This window comes from Lepisma saccharinum, chromosome 1, assembly GCF_977018435.1.
Source record: "Lepisma saccharinum chromosome 1, izLepSacc3.1, whole genome shotgun sequence".
Lineage (NCBI taxonomy): Eukaryota > Metazoa > Arthropoda > Insecta > Zygentoma > Lepismatidae > Lepisma > Lepisma saccharinum.
In genome coordinates, this window is record NC_139229.1 from 154,579,293 (window position 1) to 154,600,302 (window position 21,010).

General features: G+C 39.1%; 1 protein-coding gene across 13 annotated transcripts in view; it reads left to right on the plus strand.

Moving 5' to 3' along the window:
- Positions 1 to 21,010, plus strand: part of Mctp (multiple C2 domain and transmembrane region protein) — a 544,727-nt gene that overhangs the window by 292,320 nt on the left and 231,397 nt on the right. For all 13 annotated transcript variants that reach the window (XR_014443766.1, XR_014443765.1, XM_083140853.1 and 10 more), the window contains exon 3: positions 15,891 to 16,089. Coding sequence is in view for 11 of the 13 variants with exons in the window: in XM_083140853.1 (XP_082996979.1) it covers positions 15,891 to 16,089 (199 nt within the window). In the remaining 2 variants the exon portion in view is untranslated. The remainder of the gene's footprint in view (positions 1 to 15,890; positions 16,090 to 21,010) is intronic.

Here is a 21,010-nt window from a genome sequence, read left to right on the forward strand (position 1 = left end):
TAGGGAGGCAAACCATTATAAAGGGTCGGTAGATCGGCTAGGAACATTTCTTGGTGTGTTGTGTGCAAAAATGAGGAGGAAAACGCAGAACTTTTTGTATAAGCCTTCAGAGAGCGCCCAGTCCTCTAGAATGACTCCGCTCTATGGTCAGCATATTCTCTCCTCTTCATAAATGCACGAGTATCGTGCACTCAATATCTGTGTTCCCGTTTGTAGCGTTTATGTTCCTCTTATACCCACTCTTCCTTCTCCTTCGCAAGACCAGTAGCCATTACCGTAATCTTCTCTTCTCGTCAGCTTTCAGCTTATCGCTCACTGAGATGCCGGAAACGCGGAAGATTTGGAGACGCAGCCAACGGAAATGTTCCACCCTAGAAATCTGCACATTCTGCCACGGAAATTCCGCGCGTTTCGCTGTAGTAGGCGTTACGCCGTGTAGTAGTAGACAGAAGCCGTGCCGAGCCGTTACATATTTATTGCATCTCTCGTTACGCTGTTGCTATAGGTGTGTTTCACCTACGTCACAAACTGTTGCATTGTGGGAGGAGCAGCCATGATTGAGGCCGGTTCTTGTAAGCATACGGAATTCAAGCGGGTGGGTGAGCGGGCGGGAGATTGAAACCTTGTTTACCGATGGTACATTGTGCAGTATTCGGTTGTTTAACAGAAACTCACGTTTATCCTCGAAGTTTCCTAGGAAGAACAGAAGGTGCGCTTTACTGCACGGAACTTGATCAGAAGATTGGCGAGAATAAATCGCGCCAACATTAATGAAGAAAGCAAACATTACAGAGTGTGTAACGAACATTTCCTGTCGGGTAAGTTTTCGTGTGTTTGTACTTTTAGTACAAATGGATCGAACGGGAGTATTTAATCATACTAGCAATAGTGTTTCGTTGTTGTTGTTTTTTTGGTAGAAAGGTGCTGATACTTCCGATACGTTTGACGATAAAAATGATAACATTCAAAGTTAAATTCATCTTGATAATTGCACGTTTGTACTATTTGATTATTTATATTTCGTTCGTTAACACAAACTGTTATTAATTTTTATTAGTTAAGCTTTGCGTACTGTCAGAGAAAAAAATCACTGCGTCACGGAGACCGGCATATCCGAAATTGTTAAAGCAAGGAGTGAAATTACTAATTACATTACAGCCCTTGAACAAACCTTAAAGAGATAATGGCAGAGACTTGGAAATCTTAGTTAATCTGTAGTGGATGTAAATATTTCAAACAGAATCCGCACCACTATTAAACACGTAAATAAATTGATTCCACGTAGCTGGGTCAAGTAAATAAACACAAGTGAACTAGAATTGGCCAAAGGTTTAGGCCCCTTTTCATTTCGTTATCGTCCAGTTGATATGGATATACACCGCAAAACAGCTTTTTTCTCCATATCTTTTTCTATCGACTGCGCAAAGAGCTTGAAAACATGAAAACTACCACTATTTCCAGATGGCACAATATTGTCATTAATTTTATGCAATGTTACCGACATTTTACACAGTACTAACAACAAACGTGCAGTTGCCGTAGGTGTAACGAACGCTACGCGGTGGGTATTTAGTTGCAGACGACAAATAACTTGGCCGCGAACATAGAGGTGGTGCGAATCCTGACGTTACATGAAACCCACCTATTATACAACGTCTAACAACTCCAATAGTTTCTTTCTTTTTTGTAAACTTTAAGACTAAGTCCACTCCTAAGCTGGACTTACAGTTTAAAGTTACATCTGTAACACTGCCCTCGTCGTAAATGAACCGGGGGGCCTTTGGATGCAACAGGTCGCATTTATGTCTATGAAGTAAGGACAGGTGAAGAAGGTGCTATAAGCAAAATTCAAGCTTATGGTGATTAAACTAAATACGTCTAAGAGCGAGCGCTTAGTAATAACGACCGTTTGGGACGTTGCTCAATCGTCCATCGTAAAATACCTTACGCGCCGTCGTAAAATCGTAATAGGAAAGGAGGGTGTTAAAGGACACTGTTATTTTTGTTGTTGGAGGGAAAACGTGGGTGAGTGAGTTACAGGGGGTGGGAGGGAATATTGCGAAGTACAGGCGTACTTTGCTTTTATTTTTAGGAGTAGAAGGGAGTCCAACCCGAACATTATCCTGTAGCAAGGCAGCAAAGCACCTCACCAGGGGCAAGTTCACTCTGTCCCATCTATCTCCAGTGTGAATAGATCCCCCCCCCCCCCAACAGTATATTGTGGCTTGTAACAAATATTAGTGGTCATAAAAGGTCAGGATAGGTTCATATTCGAAATAAAGAATAGATACTGAATTGTTGAAGTTGTTACCTTCGCGGTCTAGAATCCTCCATGATATACTGAATTTGTAGCAGTTACTATTTACTTTTCACGAGGCTAATATATTTAATGTTAACTGTTTGTGTGCAAAACTGAGGAAATTTATTTTAAGAATTTCAAGCAACCTCGTACTAATAGGATTCCACCTCGAATGTTTATTGAAATTACTGCCGTGATTTTTTCGATTTGTTTTTACTATATCGATTGCATGCGTTTGCATGTCTGGTAATTAATGTTGATCATTTGTGCGTGACTGCATAGCACGCCTCCCAATGCGAATTCACGAAATTTTGTGCGCAGTGGGTTGCACTCTGCATTTAATTGGGATTTCCTGGCGTTCACTAAGGCTATCATTATTAATGGTTTTATCGTCCCCGTGCAGCATTTATGCACATACTGAAAAACAAGTATAGTTTTTTCAACAATGAGTTGTCTAATAACTGCATTCGGAATTTTCGGTCATTCTGTAAAAAGCTGGCATCTACAAACCTAAACCTTAGCAAAATTACCACAACATAAACAACTTTAAGAATAAATCAGGTATATTTATTCACTTATTTGTCAAACTTTTAATACATAGTCACCGGTAATAAAAATCACCGTACACCTAGATCCTTAAATTCTCGCTTCCCTGCAAGGTGTTATGTGTGTTGCCTAACTCTACGGCGGTGTTAGAAGTTTCCATTCGAACATTTGCTATTAAAACCCACTTGTCGTCGTAGAGTTAGGCAACACGCAAAACGCCTTGCAGGGAAGCAAGCATTTCTGGATGTAGGTGTCGCGTTTTTTTTTTTCGTTGACTGTATATAATGCGTATGAAGAAAGATTTGAATAAGGTATTTATTCTAAAAGTACACGTACATGTATTTATACATTATAATGAAACATATTAGGTACGATGCAGATGGCGGTTGTAGTTAGCACAACGCACTGTGTTGCCTTCTACTCCTTTGCCGTTGGACATACCAAGTTCCTGGAAAGGATGGCGGGAATGAAATATTAATACCTAATAACCCATTGACCTAATTACTCGTCATCGGTCATTATGTTGATGTTCTATGCTTAAGAATGATTTGACCCCCCTGCAATTATTCGAGGAGGACAAGTGAAACCTAATTTACTTCAAATGCTTCAGCCTTTCATTCTTGTGTCTACTATATTGCCATGATCCATTTATTAGAACAGAAATAAATCAATTTTAAAATGAAAGAATCTGAAGGTAGCAAATATCAAATTGCAGTTTCCATATTTAGCTTCAGCTTGACTTCAACTTTCTTTTGATATCACCTACATTCACCTAATTTAGTTAATAAATACAGAGAGCTATGTATTGCAATAGATGAAATTAAATTTAATATCGACCTCTCATCCAATTTGATGATGTACCGCAAGATATACTTGAACTACGAAAAGAATAAACTTCAACTTCATCGGGTAGCCGAACGTTTAGTGCTCTTGTATTTAGTACGAGCTGTCTCAGGTTCTATCCCCGGTAAGAGCTCCAAAATTGATATGGTCAAATATCAACCTCGTTTGATTTTTACCAAATTTATCTAAGTTTGAATGGGCTAATTACTACAAGAGTCAAATGAAAATCTCGAATGTCCAATACAAATTTTAGAGCAGACTGTATACAGCTCAAATTTACATTAAGTATCGAAAAAACGACCTCAAGGCTGCAGCACTAATCAAATGAGCTGCAAATCACCACTTTTGTTATTTTAAAGATGGCGCTTCCTATATACACTTGAACCAGTGAAGAGGAGTGGTTTCTTGCCCTCTGTCAGCCTAAAACTAACAGAAATCTCTCCGCAAATGAAAATTCGATATCTCTGTGCATACTTACCATACCAGCAAGTTTGGAGGAGAAACTTCGACAATGGCCTCAGTTTGCAGGCAGATGGGTGGAAAGGCTTTCGCAGTGGCTCATAAGTATACTTCGGATTTTTTTAGATTCTAAAGAGAGTGCTTTTAGGTTCCTAAAATAGGCTCCAAAAATCCTAAAATAGGTTCTAAAAATTCTGAAATAGGTTTTAAAAATATTAAATTAGGCTCGAAAAATCCTAAAATATAGGTTAAAAAAAACTTAAATGGTACACAATTTCTGATTACTGATTAGATGGAATCGTTAACAAAATTCACAAGAACTGTAAGAAATTTTAGTAGGTATAGACGTCTACATGACAACCAAATGTTAATTTTCTAACCAGATTTTCATTTGTATCCACAAATTATCGTATTACTATACTTGTGCTGTTAGCAAAAGTTACTTGTTGGTATGAAAAATTAATTACGTATGCATAACTTACTGCACAATATCAGGGAGGCTACTCATCGGGAATTCTTTGAATTCCTAGAATTATGCGTGAATTATTGGCTCTGGGAATTAAGCATGAATTTTGGTAAAACATGGAAAAAGGTACAAGCAGATGTTTTATTTTATGTTTTAAATAACTTTCAACTGAAACATAGTCAGTGGTGAAAAGATGTTACTTCGCAAGGTGTGAATGCTACAAAAGGACTGAACTAACGCGAAAGTTAGTAAGACCACACGGATCAGAAGTTAGCACTTTGGACTGTTCAGGCATCAGAGGCGATTGGGTGCCAGAAGTGGGGAGGGGGAGCAAGGACAGTTTACTTCGGCTTAATGGACAAGGCTTAGCATTAAGGATCCATAATGGGGGTCAAAAAGTAGGGAGGAACTGTCCTCTCCAAACGCCTTCACTGTGTGCAGGTAACAGTAGCATCAAGACATTTTGCTTAGAGCATTGAAAAACATCATAGTTTCGGAGGGAGTGGGGGTCGACAGAAAACATGTTTCAAACACCCCAGTCATTGAATTGTTTCGTTACCAAACCAACTAAATACCTCTGAGAGATGTAAAAATCCTGTAAAACCTAAAAAAAATATATAAAAACATAAAAGAAGTTTAATTTAGGCACTGAAACCTAAAATAGGTTCTAGCAAGCTAGCAAGCAAAATAGGTTATTTTAGGCAACATAAAACTTCGTCAGTTTTAATGAAACAGACATAACTTATTTCTTATTTACCTGCAAAGGAAAAAATAGGTTATAAATCTAAAATCCGAGGTCTACTGATAAGTGACTGTACGTGGACCCCAAAGACTTATTCTTCTTAATATATATAAAAATCTGTGTAGATCAGCAATAGATGTGTGCTAGAATGCAGCAAACTTATGCAAGACAAACAAAAACAAATGAAGGTTTTGATTTTACTCTCCCTTACATACTGCTTTAGAAAACTTTCGGAACGTTTTAGTGCAAAACCAATGCAAGCACACCGTTAGCACCGCATTTTGATAAAATGCTTCAGAATTGCAGAGGCAGGCTTTCTTTTAGAAAATTGGAAATTCCCACATGCTCGTCTTGAATGCTGCATTTTAAAACAGTTTCAGCACTTCGACTGCAGAATATTTTAAAAGGTCTGAAACGGAAGTTGTGTGAGCCGCCGCAGCTGTTGCATGGAGCGTTTGTCTCCGACTCTCTTTACACTTGTTTTGACAGTTCGCAACCACCAACCTTAATGAACAGTCCCAGGCACGCGGGAGCACATTTCGAGTAATGAGTTTCCTCTGAGCACGCAACTCGAGATTTATGGCTTTCTTTTCCTTTCTTCTGAGATTCTGAGAGAGCCGGAGTAGGAAAACATGTTATCTTGGAAGTCGCCATGATACGGACAATGCTAGCCAATAAAGTACCCTAACAATAGGGTAAGCAACAATGTACACAACATGGTAACTTTGTGCCAACACTCGTCAGCTTTTCAGAAGTACGAAGGGTGTTCATTATTTCGCGGCAGATGCTTGAATACCGCGTATGTTTGCAGAAATGATCGCTAGAGGGCTCACGTTGAAGTCTATGGATGCTGGGGGCTGTTGTAGTTCCAGAAATGACAAGAGGTGCCACAGTTGTGCTCGCCACTCTTCCTCAGGCACTAAACGAAACATTGAGCACCATTAAAAATTGCATCCTAAAATGATTCCCTCTTAATTCCAAGTAAACCTTTCAACAGATCAAAAGCGTAGACCACGAATTCCCCTGTGCTTTTTATTTATTTTTACAGTTGCAAAGTCGTGTTTCACGTTGCACTTACTTTCTCATGTGCCGACTTCCGTGGCGGAGTGGTTAACGCAGCACGCTACGACGCCAGGGGTCCCGGGTTCGAATCCCAACCGGGTCATGGGTATTCTTTGCGAGTGTCCCTTCATCAATTTCATCATATCGTAACTCATTTTCATCTTCGCGATGAAATGGCAGAAATGGGAAGTAAAATAAAACCAAATCAATTATGTATGCAGATTAGGTGTGTTTCATTAAGCTTGTTGTTTAATCTAGTCCCTGTTTATTTTAAGTCGTTTAAAAAAAGCTGAAAAACTAAAATTTACCAAATAAACTAAAATCAGTATATGGGCAACGTGGCTACTACTTGCAGTAACCCGGTACAAGTTACTTTACATCCGTTCCAAAAGTATTGTCTTACTATTTCTTTACACAAGAATAAACGTCTTACTTACTTACATGCAATACGAACATCTAAGAAATGCCAGGTGAAGCATATACAGTAGACTCGGGATTAACCGAGGCTCCGGGTTAACCGAGGGAGTGGTTGGAAAACATCACGCTTCATAACGCACCCCCTGTTTGTTTACTATAAAAAAAAATAGTAAGTTGGAGTCAAGTCACCATCCACCCTGCACGTGTTCGTTACATTGTCGGTGTATCCGATTGTCACATTATCATATTCTGACGGACTAAAAGCAATCGAAGCTGCTATAGCCTACACTGAAGAGCAACAAGAATCTACGTCGCTTGATCTACTCTCCCTACAGCGTTGGCGTTACATCGCAGCGTCCAAGAGAGGAAAGAGGTTAGTCCAAAAAAACTATGAAAGACTTTTTGAAAAAAAAAAAATCTTCTCATTTATGTTGTACTAGTAATAAATAATTACTATACAGTTTAAAGTGTTGTTTCGTCATTTACGACCTATTAGCACAGTATCTCCGTATTATCCGAGTTTTTCCGTATCCGAGGTAGTCTCAGTCCCAATTAGCTCGGATAATCGCGAGTCTACTACATACGTAAGCTGCACTCCCAACACACACATGTGTATGTATTGGGGATAGCCTGATCCGGATCCTGAATTAACCGGGCACTCGGATCTGTATCAGAATCCAGCTATTTTCAGGACCGAGTAACCCGGATCCGAAAATTTCTGCCCAATCCTAGTGTATTTTTACAACAATGTCGGCCATGAAGTAAGCTGTTTGCAAGGAAAACTAAAATTAACAGCCTTCATTTGCAAAAATCAATATTTGTTCTAATGAACAAATTGACTGTCGGATGAAAAATTGATCCTCGAGTTTGGACTCCAATTAAAAATTAACCAGTAGACCTACATAGAAACAAAATACATAAAATTTGGCTTATTCAATTCTGCGTTAATCTATGGTAACCTATTTTTCACGAGTAGGATACCTATTTGTATCGTCGTGAAAACAATAAAAGAGCCGCTTTTTTGAGTTTTGCAAACGATCGCTCTCTTTGATATTCTATAAATAAAAATATATAAATAAAAATCGTGATAAAATTTTAGTGTGGTGCAGACAGAACGATTTTTTGACAAAATTTGAAAATCTGATACTTAAGAACTGTGTTTGAAACCATTGTGTCTGCACCATATTAATTTTATCACGATGGGACCACCCGTTTATTATTTATAGATTTCAAAGAGATCGTTTGCAAAAATAGAAAAAGCGGCACTTTTTTGTTTTCACGACGATAAAAAATAGAAGGTATCCTACTCGAAATATTTTCTTTTTACCGTAGATTAACGCAGAATTGAATAAGCTAAATTTTGATGCATTTTGTTTTCATGTAGGTCTACTGGTTAATTTGTAATAGGAGTCCAAACTCGAGGATCTATAATTTTTAATCCGACAGTAAGAATTTATCAAGTCAACGCAAGCAAAGTAACATGGTCCCTTTGTAATCCATTTGGAAACACTGCTTCAACGGGACCGTTAAGTAAACCAAATAACCACGTAATAATGAATTGACTGAGACTGAAGAAAATATTTATTCCCAACTCGAAAGCCGCAAGGAAAACCTTCTGTATCTCCCCTTCTCTCCCTTCAAACTCTCTCTCTCTCCCACCCGGTGAGGTACTCTTACACAAACAAGGAAACGGTATTAAGGAAACGCGATATTGTACTTGACTGAGCGAGACGCAAATACGAGGGCGATTCATTTGCCTGCCTGTTGAGACTTGAGAGGCCAGAGCGGAAGGTTACGGGGAAGAAGGAGGGGGACATCGACTGGCGCTTGGGATGGTGGATGAAAGAAGACGGCCCACTCAGCCTCCATGCGATTGGAGAAGTTTTTCCTCTTTTCAATTCACACTTTTTGCTCTGTTTACAGGCACTGTGAGCATAAAATGTATGTATGTGTGTGTGTGTGTGTGTGTATATATATATATATATATATATATATATATATATATATATATATATATATATATATATATATATGGAGAGAGAGAGAGGACGACACAACTAAAACTAATTCACTAACTTAGGCGCCAGACTCTTTTCCTCAGTAGACAGATTTTTTGGGGCAAATATTCTCTAAGATATGAATCCAACTTAGTTAAGCTACACATTTTGGAATGTGATCTTAAAACATTAAAGTTCTTAATTAATTAATATTTGATTAAAAATAATGAATTCTTATGCCAGACTGGCATTCCTAAAGAAGGCTCAACTGGTAAGAGCATGACTAACTATGCAATACATTCTACGAGTAATATATGGTCGAATCTACCATATCGCTGCAGATTATAAAATTCGGATAGCAACAGTGCAAAAAATTATAATGACATATTTATTATTCTGATTTAATGACACACGTGATACAGAAATTACACAAACGAAAAACGGTCAAAAAATCAGTATGGAGTGTTGTGTGGAACCAACGGTTCCTGTCCAAGAAAGACGTGACGATGATACGCATGGAAAATGCAATGTAGTCTACTTTGATCCTCGCAAGACGCGAAACCAATTTTTTTCCGAATATGTAGCATGTGGTTGGCAAAATAGAAAGTGACAAAAACGTTGCTGAAGCTGGCAACATTGCAGCTGTGTGCGTGAAACCGGTCAGTACGGTAGCGAGTCTCCTGCGCATCCTTATCAGTGGCTCAGGGTCAGTTGCTTTTCATGCAGGCGACATTGCGAGACCATTATTGTGTGTGACGTGTGCAAGGTAAGTGGAGCTGAGTGAAATGGCCCGTCATCGTGGGGAACAGACGATTTTGGTTGAAAAGCGTGCTGTGATATGTGCACTGAAAAATGAAGGTTATTAGGAACGCGAAATAGCAAGAAAACTAAATATTTCCAAGACTGGTGTTCATTGTACATTGGACAGATACCGTAAAACCAACAGTCATGCTGATCGTGCACGTAGTGGAAGAGATAGTGTAACGTCTGCAGCTGACGATAGATATATTACAGTAACTAGCAAACGGAACAGGCACCTAACAGCACCAGTCATCGCTGCTTCCCTGAATAACAGCAGAGTGAAGCCTGTGTCTGTGTCAACGGTGAAGAATAGGTTGCGTGAAGAAGGGCTGCATGGCAGAGTAGCTGCTAGAAAGCGATTGTTATACGTGTGAACAAGACGAAACGATTGGCCTGGGCTAAAACGCACCAAGGTTGGACTGTGGATAACTGGAAACGGGTACTCTGGACCGACGAATCCAAATATGAATTATTTGGCAGCAATAGGTGAACCTTTGTGCGTCGAAAGGTCGGCGAGAGAATGAAAGAAGAGTGTCTTGTTCCCACAGTGAAACATGGGGGTGGAAGTGTAATGGTGTGGGGATGTTTTGCCGGAAACCAGACGAGGAACCTTCATAAAATTCAGGGAACATTGATAAAAGAAGGGTATCATCAGATATTGGTGCACCATGCCATTCCCTCTGGTCGTCGTCTTGTTGGCAATGGGTTTATTTTTCAACAAGATAATGATCCCAAACATGCATCCAAATTGTGCACGTGGTATTTGGACCGCAAGGCAACAGAAGGGACATTAGTTCTCATGACGTGGCCACCACAGTCTGCTGATCTTTCACCAATTGAAGTGCTATGGGACCAAATCGATAGGGACATCAGGAAGAAGGTACCCAGCAACACTCAACAGCTATGGGAAGTCATGAACGATGCCTGGCGTAACATTCAACCATCCTATCTGGAAAAACTATTGGAGCCCATGCCACGTGTTTGCGCTGCTGTCATTAAGGCCCATGGCGGACATATTGATCAAAGCAAAATATGAGATGACATTAGTATGTATAGTGGATGTACCTATGTTATGTTTGTACATTGTCAAGCAGATTCTTACATCTGTTTCTTGTACATTAATTACGAAATACATATATTTCTACTGATTTTTGGCACTTTTTCCTGGTGGTCTTAAACTTTTTGTCGGTAGTATATACATATATATATATATATATATATATATATATATATATATATATATATTGTGTGTGTGTCCCATGTACTCTAATGGTTAGCGCCCTCGCATTTGCGACGGTCCCGTCGAGTGCAATGGAGGAGCTGCTTGAAAACATTTTGCGGACTCCTGTCCAGCAAGCCTTATGACAACGGCGATGGGATGCGTTAATGACCTGTCACCCAATGATAACCCACTGTGAAGGCTTGACTCTAAAAGAGCTGTTGTGTCAATGATTTTAGGTTTGTGTGTGAAGACCTAACTTTCTTTCCACGTGTTGATGACATCAACGCCAACAACTTTTCTGAAAGAAAAAAGAAAAATTCTGGTTGAAGTCTCATTTCAGCGCAGGAAAGCTAGATAAACAGTAATTTTAGTCTGCATGCATGCAACCATGAGTGACACACTTAGATTTGACACTGACATTATTTCTTTGCTGTATGAAAATGACAAAATATTTAGTACGGTACAGTAGGACCACAAAAGCAATCAATGCATGGGCACCCTATGTAATCTGAGTATGGACAAAAGTGTTTCTCTAGTGCAAAAACATAAAATATAATAAGTATGTGTAATTCGTTACACATGGTGATAGGGTGATCCATATGGATGAGCTGGTATGGCTCTGCTGGTATGATACTGTTACCATGGCGTTCTCTCGCTTATACAAATTTGTAGTACGTTTTCTGACAAAAAAAATGTCTGTAGCAACCGTGAATGTAACAAAGAAATGTTGTTTACTTTAATGTCCTCTGCACACCATGAAAGATTATATCGGTGTTTTAAAGACACCATTCAGATACTTTTGATCAAACCTCGTACACATAACTGTAAGCCTTGAGACATAGAGACGAGAAAAGCTTTCAAGAGAACCCCGTGGTTGCTTTCTCAACGACAACTCGCATCTTTAGATAGCAAACTGCGGGAAACGTTCATCTGCAGAAAATGTTCAGCTGTCAGCAGTTTTCACTAGATAGCTCTGCCTCTTGAACATTGTGATGTTTAAAAATATTTCGGCTTGCTCATTCTTACTCGCTATTACAATGTCAACTGCATTTCAATTTAAGGTTTTCAAATAGCCTAAATTGAATTCTAATTTACAAATTTTGAGTGAGTTTCTTTGCAGCACTGTACCTGAAATTACAACGTGATATTTTGGGAAAAGTGACAAATACTTCCATGTGGAATATTAATAGATATATGCGTTGTTTTGCTACATTGTGCTCCTTGCATAACATGTTTCTTCATTGTGTGTCATTTTATATTAATTATATTATTAAGTTTTTATTAAGTTCACTTTTATTTTTGTAAGAAACGTCATCATAAAAACTCGGGCGCAAGCATTTACGAATTGCGTAGTACAGCTATCACCAAACTTTTTCAAAAATTAAATTAATGTAAATAATATGTAAAATTAGCGGGAATATACTTTCGAATATATAAAAAACTTAAATAAATCTAATTTTAGCTGAAAAATCTTACGGAACTATAAAACACTTAAATAAATGGACATTTAAAATTCTATTAAAGCTATACTTGACAATATACAGTCTTAAGAGAATTTTCATGACAACTCATTTTCATTATTTCATAAACCAGAAGTAATGGAAGTAGTTTTTTACTAAATTTTAAAATACGAGGTGAAGGAAGTGTTTCTTTTTTATTTGCTTTATTTTACTTCGCTTTTGTGTCACTTTTGGCTAATTGCGAAGCTGCGGATAAGTGATGGCATGATGCAATTGATGAATGGACTCTCACGTGAAGGAAATGGATAGGACCCAATGCAGTGAGAATCGTGCATTGAAAGAAATACACAGATGAGTAGTTTTAAAACAGGTTGTCAAACTCGTAATAATATAATACAATATGTGTCGCCCCTGTCAACACATGCCTTTTAAGCACTAAACTATTCAGTCTATGTTATAAAAATCTATGTTGTTAAGAATTAGTGTTGAAACTTTTCTCTAAAGATTGTTAGATTTCTTTCCATAAAAATGTTATTGTTAATGTTACAATAGGTAATGAATTGTTTAACCTAAATCTGAGAAAATGCTGAAACTATGGAAATATAAAACAACTATGTAGTAACCATGGTAAATTGTAAACAAAATTATGATATAAAAGAGCTAGACTTTTGTAAGCCTTCGGGACATTCTCCTGGTCGCCGAAAGGCTGATGGTTCAGGGGACGTTGGGTAATATCTTGCTTCAATCTTCGGATTGACTGGTGTACTTGTGTTCCATTTGGCAGATATTCCACAAACCCAACTCTGAATAAGGCGTTCTCCTGCATCTTCAAAATGACCAGGGTTATAAACCTAGGTACAACTAATAGGTTTAGGTCTACAAGTTGTATCGGGTGAATTGTCTGTTTGAAAAGTGTTTGTATATCATCGGAAGTTCAAATAAATCTCCGAGTAAAATATCTTAATGATCTTTCATTTCAAACCTACATAGGTGATAATTAAAAATAAATCCTGCACTACAGACCAAGCAAGGGCATGGACCTACTAACCCTAAGAAGCCTTTGAGAAGTCCGATAAAATGCTTGTAACCAGACTAACATAAAGCCCTAAAGGCAGAAGGTGCGTGTCAAATAACAAATTTACAAAATATGTATAACTAAATTTATCTGATGATTGTGTACTACTTCGCACGTATTTCTACATATTTCAGCCTACTGAGACAAATCCCTTGTTTAATTATTAATTAATTACTGCTCTTACGCATCAAATTCGCCGTAAACGCAGTCTAAGTTTGTAGCTTGTAAGTGCAACAGCTTCTGAAGTTCATGGCGTATAGTAAAAGCAGGAAGTACGAGATCAGGTGTTAGATATTTGCACACAGTAGTTCGGATCCCACTTTAAACTATAGGTCCAGTCCTGATATGCTCTCTGTGCATAAAGTGAACTCAAAGCAAGATCAAAGGTAACGTAATGTTTGCCCCCCCCCCAAAAAAAAAATATTTCTTTCAAGAGATTGGACCTACAGTTTGATACCAACTGCTGTGAAATGTGCCTCTACTGGGAATCGAACCCGAGAACCCTTGATTACAAAACGACAACATTTCCGAAATGCATCTACAAATAAGATCCAGTATACTATTTAAACATTCGCGTTCTGCTTACATTCTGGACGTATTGTTGTGCCTAAGACTTTTTCAGAAAAGGGACAGAAAAGGGACAGAAAAGTGACATCTAAACGAAAAAGCACCAATTTATTAACTTGCAAGTGGCCTAGCGAGCCCGCAGTGTTTCGAAAATTTCGCATCTCGCTTTGTTTCCTTCGAGAGAAGAAATTGGATTTGTTCCACTGCGACCGTATATTGATTACATCAGGAAGCCGGAAGAAAAGAAAAGTTGGCGAGAGTTGGCGGCTTCTTTTATCTCCAGGACGAGAGAACACAATGAAAGTTTTCCTCACCAATTTGGCTTCTGCTCAACTCTACATAACTCTACATAGTAGACGCGCGATGATGCTGCGCATGCGTAAAATATTGCAAAACAGGTTGTTCAAAAAGTTTCCACTATTATTTGGGGATAACATGAAAATCGACACAAGGTTTCCAGTTTAGAATTAGAAGTAAAATTATACATGTACACCGTCACCCTCTGAAATTAATAGCCAATTAAATACCTTGTTTCGTGGATTCAGCAGGATATATTGGTGAAGGTAAAAGATGTCCCAGAAAAAACGCAGGCTTTAATTCAAAAAAAGAAAAAAATATTTATTAGTTGGCAAAGTTATTACATTATTCGAAAGGGTAAACATTACCATTAAATGTGAAATAGGATATCTGACAAATATCCTCGGCTGCATTGTGCTTTTTGAAATGTCGAGTTGCAGTGACCGACAGCGCAGTATGGTTTCGGGAGACTGCCACACAGTCGCTCACAGCGGCAATGTTTTCGGCTGAAAACGAGGTTAGCCTGTTGTTTTGTTGTCTCCAACCGAACTTCTTTGTTCAAATTTTTCAAATAGTCTTTTCACAGTTGTTTCATTTGTGGCGTTTCTCCTACAGAAAATGTCACGTAATTTCTGCACAGTGTCAGCGAAACATTCTCCGGACTTGTAAAGAATTTTAGCGATCGTCACTGGCTTCTCCGTCGTGTAGCGCTCCATATTGACTAACCGCAACGTGTTTACTACATCATGTGACCTCGCAGAACTCTGCCAGCACTGTGGGGGGAGGGGATGGCGCAGAGTTTCAATCCTGCGTTACTCTTGGGACACCCTTTATATTGTTATTTTCAGATATTTCTAGATGTAACGCTTGATTTGATGCATCAAGCGAACGAACTGTTCTTTCGCGCCTTTTAATACATCAAATCACTCCCTGATAAATTCCGAATTCTGGAGCCTCTACTTGTTTCAAGGCCATTTCAATGTGAGTTCCTAAGACCGTCTCAGACAAGATGACGTCCAGATCTTACTTTATCACGACACATAGCTAACACTAGCATGTGCAATTAATATTGCATGTTAATAAAGAATCATTGTTACTAGCATTCAGCGAATTAATACATACAGATGATTGATACATATGACGATGGTATTTAATTATTTTTTTAAGTATTGTAACGTCTTAGGGAGAGTGCAAGGATGATTTTAACACTGAAAATTCAAATGTCATGAACAAGATGGTAAGTACCGTTGCTGTCGCGTAAAATCAGATAGATATTCATATGCAATAGTCATACCTCTCCGTGCCGAGTTTTGTAGAAAAAGTAAAGAACACATTTTCAGAAACAATATTTATTTACTGCTTTATATGCTCGTAATTACATGTACAAACAATTGATGATATTCATTATTTGTTTGTATAATTTCTTGCATTAATTTCTTCTACTGTAAAGAATACTGTAACTTGTGAATCCGACATTCGCATGCAAAATATTATGACACTGTTTGTTTATGATGATATTTCCATTTTCCATTGCGGTCATAGGGTTTTGCCATCTTTGCATCTAAGGGGTACTTGCTTCTTTACACATGAATAAGAGGTAAACAAAAAAGGGCTTTATTTTTACCTTATCTTTCCAGTGCCGGTTCGCTAGGAGCCGGAGCAAGGAACGGCGCGCCGCCCGGCGGAGAGAGGAGGAACTACGCGATACCCCGACGGACTCCCGGCAGCGGAAAGACAGCACAACCGACTACGCGGCGGACAACTCCTCCGAGCACAGCAGCTCCGCCACGCCACTGACCCAGTCCCCGCGACATCGCCTCTTCACGCACCAACATGGTAAGTGCGCAGTAACGCTCTACTAGAGTGTGATTATTTTATTTTCGTGACGTTCATTTGCAGCTTGTAGGCGAGTCATAATTCCCTAACCTTCCAATCAACAATAGAGCGGATGACGTCATCTTAACCCAGAACCTATCGCTGATCTTCTTGCTCACGCTCTACACAGTTCCTAGGCTGGCTCGCTAGACTGCCTCAATCAGCTGGAGATGTTCCGAAAAAATATGTGACTGTACTGTCAATGTTGCGGAACGTGTATAATAGCTGAACGTCGGTGGAATGCCGTTTGGACATTAGACTTTGCTCGATCATCGTCACCGAGAACTTTGCATCATTTATGCCCATATGGTATCCTTCGCAAGATTCCTATTGGCCTGGAAAGCAGTCCCCCGTGTCGGAGCACATTGTCATACGACGCCAGCGGTCCCTGCTTCGAATCCCGGCCTGGATGTTTGTGTCCATTCAATCATATCATCACTCATTCCCATCTTCGCAAATTAGCCAAAAGTGGCCCAAGAAGAGGTAAACAAAAAAATGTCTTTGTAGAATTTAGGGGGAGAAAGTGCCCCCCCCCCCCAAAGTCGACGCTTACGGTGACGAGCAGTCACGGGGCAAAGGCAAAGTCCAATAAATTTTCCAGAACATTCTACTTTAATGCTTTATACAGTATAATGTAAAGCAAAAACATGGAAGTCGTGACTTCGGTTGCAAGAAAAATCTTTTTGCTTACGAACACACATGTTTACAAATATATGAAAAATCCATATTCATGCTGATTCAACAATCAATCAAACCTATTGGCCTGGAAAACCTAGAAAATTAAGGGAAACCCATCAGCACCTAAAAAAATCAAGGATTTCCACAAAAGTATTTTTAAAAACATGGAAAAAACTCAGAAAATCATGACTTCCATGTTTCTACTTTACATTATACTATATAAAGCATTAAAGTAGAATGTTCTGGAAATTTATTGGATTCTGCGTGAAAAATTGGGAGAAGTCAGCGAATTTGGGGGAATACTACATCATCAAGTGGCTTCTTCCAGCAGGGTAATGCCCTTTGTTTTATGACTGCTCGTCAGCCTAGGCGTCGACTTTGGGGGGAGGGGCAAGGTACTTTCTCCCCCCTTTAATTCTTCAACTGGAAAGGAGGTCCCGTCCATCTTTCCAATCCCTTCAAAAATATTTTCAACTGGCACCACTGCTATAACTTTTTGTCAGGAGGATTTATTTCTGTTTATAAACATGAAAAATAACGACTGATATTGTAATTATGAAAATTTTAAAAAGGTAAAACAACCAATTTTTTCTGATCTTTCGTAGAAGAACCTAATCATTGATGTTATTGGTCATTCAAAAAAGTTTCTTACTTGATAATTAATTAATAGTTGCGATTACGTACATATTCGTTGTAAATGCATTGTTGTTACGTTGTCTCATTTTCTGACATTTAGTCCCTCTCGCCATGTCTAGCTTTGAGTCTTGTTTGATCTTGTCTTTCTCATTCTGTCTCCTAGTTTCCCATCGCCTCTGCCCCTACACCGTTTGCACCACTTGGAACTGAATATTAGACATGGAAGTCTTGACTTAAGCTGCAAGAAAAATCTATTTTAAGTAGTAATTTCTGCTTACGAACACACATGTTTACAAATATATGAAAAATCCATATTCATGCTGCCAAGGCCTTCTATCGAGGATCGAACCTGCATTCCTACCTTCTCAATAGATCGCGCTTACTGATGCTCAACTGGCCATAGTGAAAGTGATGTGACCAGCACCACGCTCCTGCTATCTCTATCCCAATCGATTATATGCTGTGTGGGTCCCAGAGCAGGGATACTTTTAGAAAAATTTCCGCCCCAAAAATCGAATTCGGAAAGAGATAAATAAATTTGGCTTCATGATTATTGTAATTTATTAAGATAAAAAAAAGTTTTCCATCTGACACCCGACATCTGACATCCGAATCAACTGCGCTGGCCATCACATTGCTTTCTCTGGTTTGGTTTCTGCTAATGCTTAAATACATCCTTAGTATCTGTATATTGTACGTACTGTAAAAGGTTAAGGATTCTGCTCCGACCGAAACGCGTGTTGCGGGAACAACGTTTTCCACCGCCTTTTCCTGCGATCATAAGCCTCCGGCAATATTAATCAATAAAGCGGACCATAACCTGTTTTACGGGTTGCATGTGAGCAGGGGAAAGTTGAGGAAGCGGTGACCTATCCGCTGACAAGGCCACGCCTCGACAACTGAGCCGCGGGTAATGAAGTCCTTTGACGCCCGCCTTAGAGCTTGTGGGAATTAGCAATTCCTTCGGTCCAATCTGCTCCGGCAGAAGTTTACCGTGCTTAAAGCTCATTTTATTGGGGGACTATGTTGGCAGAGCTGCGCAAACAGTTAATCTTCAATATGTGGAAACTTTCTGCGTCGACATGAAACACACGGGTAGTGTGTGTGGGAATGGGTTCCAATCCTGTGTATGAGTGTGCCTTTATGAACGCGACATAATCAATTTCATCTAGCCATCGTTCATCGTTGTTATTGCCATAAAGAAGCGGAAAAGCGACATGAATATAAGAGAAGTGGCAAAAGGAAGTTAACATTTGGAAATTTTATCTTGACAAAAAAACTGGAAATAAGGAAGACACTCTGAAAGGCGATGGAACTGTATTTATGTAATTCAGCGTCGCTTATCTTCCACTTTTGGATAATCGCAACGATGAGGATGAGTGCTGATGTAATGCAATTTATGAAAGCACACTCACAAGAACACCCATGCCCCCTCTGGGATTTGAACCCGGGGACCTTGGTGGTGAGATCGAAAGTCGACAACTTAACGCCCTGTTTTCAAATAATAAAATAACATACTAACATAACATAAATTTTTATTTCCTAAACAGTATACAAGATATGGTTACATAGAAGGATTATTATTTTTTATGTATACGGATAAAAGTAGTCAAGCTACTTTCGGAGGTATGTGCTTATGCCCTGGTACCTGAAAATTAACCCAGGGCGTCAGTTCCGTGAATTTTTTACGGATTCCCCCGCTTTTCTTTGATTCATCCTTGATTTCCATTATTTTTTAATTACAATAATTCACTGTGACATTGGCAAGAATGTCCCAGTGTGAAGAACCAAATTTGTTCGGTTTTCCTGAACAAAGTTGGTTTCACATCATTCTACAAGGTAAGAAAATTAAGATAAAGGTTAGAAATAGTAGGAAGTAAATAAGTGTTAGTGTTTAACATTAATATTATTTATGATCACAGATACGAAGTTACATAAAAGTGTAATTGGGTGGGTAATGTTTTCTTAGGATAAGTTTTATTGTGTGTCGTGTGCATTAGTGTTGATGGATGAGATGAGGAATGGACATTAACACGATTCTATGAATGTTAAGCAGGGTCTATGTTCTAGTATGTTATGTTTGAGATAGTGAGAGTATTATTGGCTTTGAGATGTACGTATTAATAGTAGGAAGAGATATGAAAGAAGGAGTGGTACCTGATGCAAGGAGACTTGCGGGAGACCAGCAAGAGTTGGTCGGACTGGGATGAACATCGGTACGACGGTTGGTACCCGGGACATCATCAGGAAGGGAAGAAGTAGGGAGGGATTTCCTGGGAAGTATCGGGTACATTAGTACGTTCGGTAGTGGAAATATAGAGAATTGTCAAGAATCAGTGAGAGAAGTTTGCAGTGTGTTTAGTAATGAGAATAAAGAAGGGGGTGTAAGATTACAATTTAAGAAAGAAACGAAAAAGAAGAATCTTAGTTAAATTCGGTTGGTTCTTAGGTCGAGTCCTTGCAGTGTTATCCTTTGCCTTTCTCCGGGAAGACGTAACCTTTTTTCGTTTTGGCGTATCACTGTCTTCTGTATTAGTGTCTCCTTCTTGATGTTCCTGTGGGAGGTTCTGCTTCATTATCCTCTTGGTGATCTTAGTCCTATGGAGGGATGTCCTGTTGTTGAGTTTGTCGAAGGTGGATTCTTTGTGATCTTCTGGGGGGTATATTACATTCCGGAGGTAGGGGTTGAATGGGGAGGTGAGTGATGCCGGATTTGAAGAGGGAATGTTCCTCTTTCGACACCAGGTTTGTTAAGTCGTTTAGTGACGTAAAGTGCTCGGGATTTCTTATTAACTGGTACGTGTTGAAGTTTGGTAGCTTTTGTCTTAAATCTTCGATTTGTTTGTTTGATGTCTGGCAAAAGAAGGCTTTATGTTCCGGTGTGTCCGTCTCGGTTTTACATTTCAGGCATTTATCAGTCTGTCTGAGGTTGTGCTTATTTAGGTGTTGACCGTAGGGACCGTGTCCCGTTAGGAAATGTATGAGACCTCTCGTGGGATGGAAATGGTCCATCGAAAGTCGTTCTTTTATGTTTGGAAGGAAGCCGTGAAGTCTCCTTCCTTGCGTAGCTTGTGTCCATTCCTGTTGCCAGACGCTAAACAAGTGGTTGTAAATTTCTGGTACCGTGGCAGGGCGTATTCCAATTAGTTTATAGATTTCGTCCTCTTGTCCATTTCTAAAGTAATACTTTGATGCTCTAGTTTTAATAACGATTTCAATAGGCTGTAGGCCCGCAATCATGAGAAGAGCCAGGGTTGAGGTTGTTCTGAATGCACCCGTTAGGCGAAGTATCACTTTGCGTTGTGAAGATCTCAATCTGTTTTTAATGTACTGTTTACTGGTTTCCATGGCCCACAGGGGCGAACCATAGGAAATAATAGAATTATATATGGTAATGAGATATGTTTTTATGTGTGATAGTGGAAGGTTGTAGCTTGCTGAACTCAATGTGGCTAGACTGTTTATAGTTGTTTCGGCCTGGGTTGTTGCCAGGGCTATGTGTCTGTTAAAAAACATCTTCTCTTGAAGAGTAATGCCAAGGTATTTAGCTTCTCTTACTCTTTTTAAA